The 7680-nt window shown below is 32.0% G+C and overlaps 1 protein-coding gene across 1 annotated transcript; it reads left to right on the forward strand.

Annotated features, from left to right (window-relative positions):
• Positions 1-225: 225 nt before the first annotated feature.
• LOC126884617 (uncharacterized) lies at positions 226-3637 on the forward strand. Its single transcript, XM_050650679.1, has 5 exons — positions 226-288; positions 695-864; positions 1183-1329; positions 1415-1534; positions 1614-3637. Exons 2-5 carry the CDS (start codon positions 714-716, stop codon positions 2660-2662), a joined length of 1467 nt encoding a protein of 488 aa, XP_050506636.1. The 5' UTR covers positions 226-288; positions 695-713; the 3' UTR covers positions 2663-3637.
• The last annotated feature ends 4043 nt before the right edge of the window (positions 3638-7680 follow it).

A 7680-nucleotide genomic window follows, 5' to 3' on the forward strand; every position in this document is an offset into this window, starting at 1 on the left:
TACATATGTCGCCTCTTCGCATGAAAAGTATACAATCTCCAAATTTTTACGAAATTGAGTTAAGTATATAAAAATGCTCAGTATCATCAATACTTTCTCTGGAATAGTGACAATCAATCGTAATTCAAGAAATATCCGCTAGGGAGCGCATTGGTTAGTTTTAAATTGGAAGGATCGCGCACCTCTTTCGCCCTAAAACGGTACAATCTTTAGTTGTGTTCATGAGTCGAGGAAGTGCGTACGCTGTTTCGCTTAAAGAGTATACAAAACCAAAATATCAACTTGAAGGTAAGCTTTGTGTTTCATTAATAGTGTATAATTTCGAATTTATTTAACTTTGGTCATAATATTTTCGAACATTTTTCTATTTAAAATCATGTAATTTTGAAATTGTATAGTTTTCGTGAAAAAATTTACTGGGATATGATGTAATCTTTATCAGTGTAATAGTATATTTCCGTAATTGTATACTGTTTCAGATAAAGTTGAACAAAAAATTGATTTAAATTCGTAATTGTATTGTTTTAATCACAAACTTTACATCGGACTGTGTTTAATTATGATATTGTATTCTTTTCGACATATTATTTAACGTTATTTTTCTGTTATGTTTTCGTTAATGTCGCATATTTACTTATATTGTTTGTTTTGCTGAAAAGAAAATAATAGTATCTGATAAAGTTATTTTTTACAGGTCCATATAATTTTTGGAAATGGCAAGCAGAAGAGTATTTTTGAACAATCTTAAAGAAAATATTAACGCCAGAAAAACATTAACCGAGTCAAAGGAAAATAGGAATGTACCTTTTGTTGATAAAATATTACATGAATCTCGCAGCCAAAACATAATGATTGAAGAGTTAGGTAAATACCTATAAATGATTGTGTTAATTGGATTCTATAATACTTTTACAATTAAGATGCAGTAAAAAAACAAACCAAGACACGTTGAATGCTACTAGGAGCACTTCCGAATCATAATTTACAATGTGAAAATAAATAAATAAATAAATAAATTATAAAACTTTGGAAATAATGATTTGGGATTTACAATGTATATACATTGTAAATTATGATTCGGGAATGCTCCTAGTAGCATTTAACGTGTCTTGGTTTGTTTATTTCTACTGCATCTTGATCGTAAATTTAGTACATAATATATCACCTAATCTAATTTTTTAGGTTCTCATGTAGATAAGCAGCCTAATTATTTTTGTGGGGAGTCAGCTTATTCAGAGCAATCAGCAATTACAACATTCCAGCCTGAACCTTGTAGCATTAATAAAAGTATTGAGGTCTGCTTTCAAAACGACTTGAATGCCGCTGTAGGTGAGTCTCCAAATTATATTTTTTATTGTTCAACTGCTATAAATGTGATAATATTAATTAGATGATTTAACACTGAACTAAAAAGTTTCAGATTCAACAACAGTTCTGGAGAAAAATGAACATGAAGGGCGACCTCAAATAGTTAAGCCCAACATTATTTCCAATGTATCTGACGTCGGATCTTCGCATAATATAAAGTCTTCAGGTAGGATAATAGTAATATAAATAAATCAACGATTAATACATGTGAAAAAAGTTTATCTCTAAACATTTTTATTTTTTAGATTCATCGTCAACTGATAGTGATTCGGACTCAACTAATTCTTCAAACGATTATGACTCAGATGATAGTGTAGCAGATCCGGATTTTAATCCAACGACAGAAAAAGCTCCAAACAATTGGGATTCGCAGCCTACTGCAGAAGAGCAGTCACAAACAACGCAAACAATTTCACCACCCAAAAAGGCACATAAACGCAAAGCTAACCCAAATACATGGAAAACAAATGTCTTAAAACGGTTGCGACATTCAGGTAAAAATTATGCTACAAAAACTAAAGTCGTGAATGCTAAATCTGTTAAGCCTACTTGTGGAGATAAATGTAGACAAAAATGCACAACTAAATTTACGGAAGAGCAACGGACACAAATTTTTGATGCATACTATGCTTTACCTGATGCATTGCATAAGCGTACCTTCATTGCTTATAGCATCGAGGAAATAAAGCCAAAATATGTATACAAATCTAGCAACAGACCAAGAAAAAACAATTTGAAATTTTTCTTTAAAGATTGCAATAACCAAAAAGTCCGTGTATGTCAAAAATTTTTCCTGAATACTCTTGATGTATCTCTCTCAATAATACGAACAGTGCGAAATAAGGTATTTGATATGAATAATCCGATGCCCTTACTCGAAGACAGGAGAGGTAAACATGAACATCATCCCTCTGTTGGCAAGTCATTAAAAAATATTGCTATAAAGTTTATTGAATCGATTCCTCGTGTCGAGAGCCATTATGTTCGAGCTAATTCTAGCAGAGAATACATCTCAGGAGGAAGAAATCTTAGTGATATTTATAGGGATTATGTTAAAATGTGCACTGACAAAAAAGAAAAATATATTAACTATGTTATGTTTCATAAAATCTTTAATACGGAATTTAATATTAGTTTTTTCATTCCAAAGAAAGACGCGTGTGAAGATTGTACTGCCTACAGTAATGCTGTTGGATGTGAAAAAGAAGTAATGAGAAAGGTATACGAAGACCACATAAACGAAAAAGAATTATCACGATTAGAAAAAGAAAAAGACAAAAACGAAGCTCAGTGAAGATCATCGCTAATCGTTGCTGTTTATGATCTTCAAGCATCATTGCCTTGTCCAAAAGGCGAAATTTCAACTTTTTATTACGTCTCGAAATTAAATGCTTACAATTTTACCATCTTCGATTTGAAAACAAAAGATGTTGAGTGTTTTTTCTGACATGAGGGGCAAGGCAACAGAGGAGCTAACGAGATAGCCACTTGCGTTTTTAAGTATATCCAGGAGTTATCTGCAAGTGCAAATGAAGATATAGACATCATTTTTTACAGTGATAACTGCACAGGTCAGCAAAAAAACAAGTTTTTAATAAGTATGTACATTCATGCTGTGGCAGTAATTCCTACCCTTAATTCAATTACTCACAAATTTCTCATTAAAGGGCATACGCAAAATGAAAATGATTCTGCTCATTCCGTAATTGAGAGAAACATTAAAAAATCCCTTAAATCTGGACCTATATATACTCCTGATCAATACGTTTCTTTAATAAGGACAGCCAAGAAATCCGGTAATCCTTACAAAGTAGATGAATTTACGTACGATCAATTTAAAGATTTTAAGACTCTTGCTAATGATCTAGGGCGTAACTTTTCTAAAAACACGGAAAATGAAACTGTTAAAATGAATGATATAAAAATTTTACAAGTTACAAAAGCTAATCGTGGCAGTTTTTTTTATAAGACTTCATACAGTCAAGAACATTTTAAAATGGTAAAAGTTGCATCTCGTAATTCAAAAGCTCTAAGAGAAAACTATTTATTTAAATCAATATACCACGTACCTATTAAAATTTCACAGCAGAAGAAAAATGGTTTATTGGGTTTACTGCAAAAGAAAACCATTCCTGGTTATTATCTTGGATTTTATGAAAATCTGTGAAAAACGTTTCCGTTCCTTTTGATTTGTTTTTACTTAAATTCTTACGTTTGTGCCATATTACTATTTGTTGTAATATTTTTTAGAATAAAAATTTGCTTATAATCCTAATTTTTCATTGGACAAACCTCATTTTATCATAAAAGTACTTTTTAAACATCTGTATAATAATGGAAATTTATAATATTTTCTCAGAAAAAGTAGCAAAATTCAAAACATCTTATTTAAAAGAATTTATTATTATTATTATTATTTATATGGTTAAAATATAAACATGTTTTTTCGACATAGAAAAGATACAACTAATACAAACTAAAACAAAAACCTGCTAATGTTTATTGTGGAAAATTTTATTTAGCGATAAATCTTAAAAATGCTCTCCTGAAAAGTTTGTAAATTTTGAGATTGTACAGTTTTCATCCGAACGGACGATGTGACTAATAGCACGATAACTTTTAAACCAAAAGTCCGACTTCAACAAAATTTGGTAGATAGGTTCTTTTTTTGATGTTTCTTTGACTGGGGGGTCCCACAGGGCAGCGTTTTATATCCACTTTTCCTGATTCTCACAGCGGGTTTGCCAAAAGAATACAATATGTACTACAATTAATTGCATTATTTGCCGACGAGGTCCCCTATTCATTCTTAACAATACCCACATCTCCGTCAGCATAGAAGGGAAATACCTTGGATTACACATGTAGGCCAAAGGATAACCATCCAAATGAAAGCAAGCAGTTGGATCTCAAGTTCAAACAAATGTACCAGCTTCTTTGTAGGACATCCAACTTGTCACCGAATGGCAAATTACTTCCATACAAGGCCATATGGAAACCAATTTGGATGTACGGTATCCATCTCTGGAAATGCGCTAAATTAGGTCATCTCTGGAGATGCGTACCATGGTATGTCAGTAATCTTATTCACATGAGATTCTTGGCAGGATCAGAGTCACAATGATCTGAATATTCCCTTTGTAGGAAATGAATTACAGCTGACAGCGACCAACTATGAAAGCCGAACATGAAACAACGACAACGAACTTATTGAATATCTCTACCAAAATGAACCAGCAATCAGAATACTCCAGCAAAGCTGGCCACAAGATGTATTACAACAATAAAATACACCTAATGCCGGATTTATACTCAGCCATTGCCACTGCTGCTGCCGCTGCCGGAAATATTGCCCGAAATACGATATCGACGCGAGTGAGGTGTTTACATCAGTCATCAGTTCCTCGCCAATGTCCTCACAACCCATTTACCGAACGACTCTCAAGAATGGAATGTGACGACAGCATCGTCTTGCTCACTTACTGTTACGGCAAAGCGGCAAGTGAGAGAGAGAGAGTAGTTGAATGTGAATACTCACTCGCGCTCGCGCTGCCAGTCCTTTGACTTCAATCCCGAAAACCGACTTTTTGGGGAGCGCCGTGCAAAGGCAGTAGCATGAGCAGCAGCAGCGCGAGTGAGCTATTTACACATTTACGCTGCCCACTTCCCTGCCCAATTCCCTGTCCAACAGGACTGAGTGAAAATGCGGTATATGAGGCGAAGCATCGGTGATGCTCCTCCTTTTATGCTTACAAATGCATTCACATTTGTAATTCATAAACTCTTATGTAGAAGTCGATTGTATATAAAAGTTAAAAAAGGAAAAACAATATACTTAAGACTGTCAAACAACCTTACTGGGTTGGTGACATAATATTCCTTTGTTGTATTTTGTATTTCATATTTAATTTCTTATTAGTATTAAAATAAATTATTCATTTTTTATTCTAAAACTTTATTGAAATTCCGACGGTCTCCGTCCTTTGTGTATTACGCCCTGTTTTTTATTATTTTTTTACTGCAAAGTTCAAATTTCATACGGATTAATGCAATTACGTTGTTTTTATGTTAGGAACTTTTAATTAAATTGAAAAATTATACATCGGGGTAAAAACACAAAGTAACTCTAAAATATATTACGCAATATATTCTCATTTACTACGACAAAGAAAAAGTTGTTAGGTACCAAGACGCTGGATGAGTTAATTAACGTTATAAGGGACCGGAAATAGCCAACATGTTTTAGAATAAAAATAATGTAAAGGAAACATGAGTTTTGCTCACGTTTCTTACTTTTTAATTTTTTGTCAAATAAACATGATTTTAAAAGAGCTTCTGGCGTTTGAACTCTTAATGATCTGGAACATCAAATACACAAGTTATTTAGAAAATTTAATAGGAGTTAATGACTTTTTAGACAAATAATGTAATATATAAGGTAAAAAACATGCATGTAAGGTTACAAATACAAACAACTTCTTTTATGATATAATAACGTTTAATTCCCGCTGAAAGTTCGAGAAAGTCTAGACAGTTATTTGGTGGGACAAACACGATACTTTAGTACATATCCCAAGTACGGGTTTATTGAGTCTTTTAAGGATGCTTTATAACTATAGAATAAAACTAAAATTAAAACCAATTGGTTTTTAAGTAAACCTTAAGGTTGCAATAAAACCGCTTTCAGCATAAAAGGGCCCACACAGAAAGGGGTCAATAAAACCAAAAATAAAAACCTATGTTAAACTTTGTTTTCTTAAGGAACTGGTTTTAAAGCTGCTTTAAAGGTACTTTTAAAACCATGTTAAAAGGCACTTTAAGTGCAGGCAGTTTTATAGCAAACTTAAAAAGGTTTCTTAAATGGAGACTTTTAAAGACAATTTACCATATTAAATGATTCTTTAAACCCTAATTATACTCCATATAGGCCAACAAATTTTTACATGTGTTATGATGATAGGTAGATACCTATTTGTAACCACAAACTAATAAAAAGTACTGGGTTATTTCGGACTCTCAAGGTAGAAAAACACTCGCGCACCCAACTTTATTGATAATGTTAACAAAAATAAGTCTAAATAACTCCGCGCCCTAAGATTTCTTACTTTTGGCGATTAAAAAATAATAATAATAAAACAATTTAAATCCGAAAAATATTAATATGAAAGAAAAATAATTTTATCTACAATTTTAATGTTTTAATGTTAAAATAAATCTAATTTATGTCTTTAGGACGCTTATTTATATTTTTTATGTACCTAAGCCTTATACTGTAATCTACCATGGCTTTCAGCCTCTCCAGAAAAAAATATGGCCGAAAACCAAAGAAAACTATTTAGTGTATCAACAGAGAATTGTTAAGATCAATTGGTTTAATTTTATACCTTTTCAAGAGCATATATCCTACATAAAAGCAAGGTTGCTTTGGAATTAAAACCATTTAGTTTTAATGCTGTTGTCAATAATGCCACTCGGTTTTAATGTAAATCTAACCTTAAAATTGACGCGTTGTAGTGCTGTGTGTGTAAAAAGAAGCCGTAGTGACCAGTTCGTTTATATTTTAAGTGGTTGCGATTTCTTCCATACTAACTGTACTTCCACTTTTTACAACACACTACACCAGTGTTTCGCTTTAAAACAAATGGCCGACCATGTTGGTTTTATTATTATTATTACAAATAAGTTTAGTTTTATTGTTTCTAACAAGAAGCATAGTTTAGTCTTTACGATAACCAAACTGATTCAGTTCAGAGCGTTTGGTTTTAATATAGCCTAATAACTGCTTTTAAGTAAGAAACTTTAAAGAAAACTAAAAAAATAGTTTTAAGGCATATTATTTACTGAGATAATAGTCTTGAGATCAAATAGTTTTAATAATATATTTTATTAGTCATATTAGGAGAATCTTTAAAACTGCAATAAAACTAAAAGGTCACAAACTAGAATCTAATAAAACCAAATAGTCCGGAAGTTCTTTATAAAACTAATTAGTTTTAAAGAGAACAGAGAATAAACCATTTTAAAACTACCATAAGACAATTTATCTATTAAAATTAATTAGTCTTATTTGATACTCTTATTAGATACTTTAAAACTAGTGACAACTGCTTAACAGTCTTAAAGCTCTGGCAGTATATCTACAAGGTAACTTTAAAACCATTATCGTCTTATTTACCACAATAAAACCTTTATAAACATTAAATAAAACTAAAATGTTTTTATTGTGCTACTTGGGATGCACACATCAAAATAGGAGAGAAACTTGTTGCGAGGGTGAAGATGAGACAAGCCACTCAACACGCGGCCGGTAAC

This window comes from Diabrotica virgifera, chromosome 1 (assembly GCF_917563875.1).
Source record: "Diabrotica virgifera virgifera chromosome 1, PGI_DIABVI_V3a".
Classification (NCBI taxonomy): Eukaryota; Metazoa; Arthropoda; class Insecta; order Coleoptera; family Chrysomelidae; genus Diabrotica; species Diabrotica virgifera.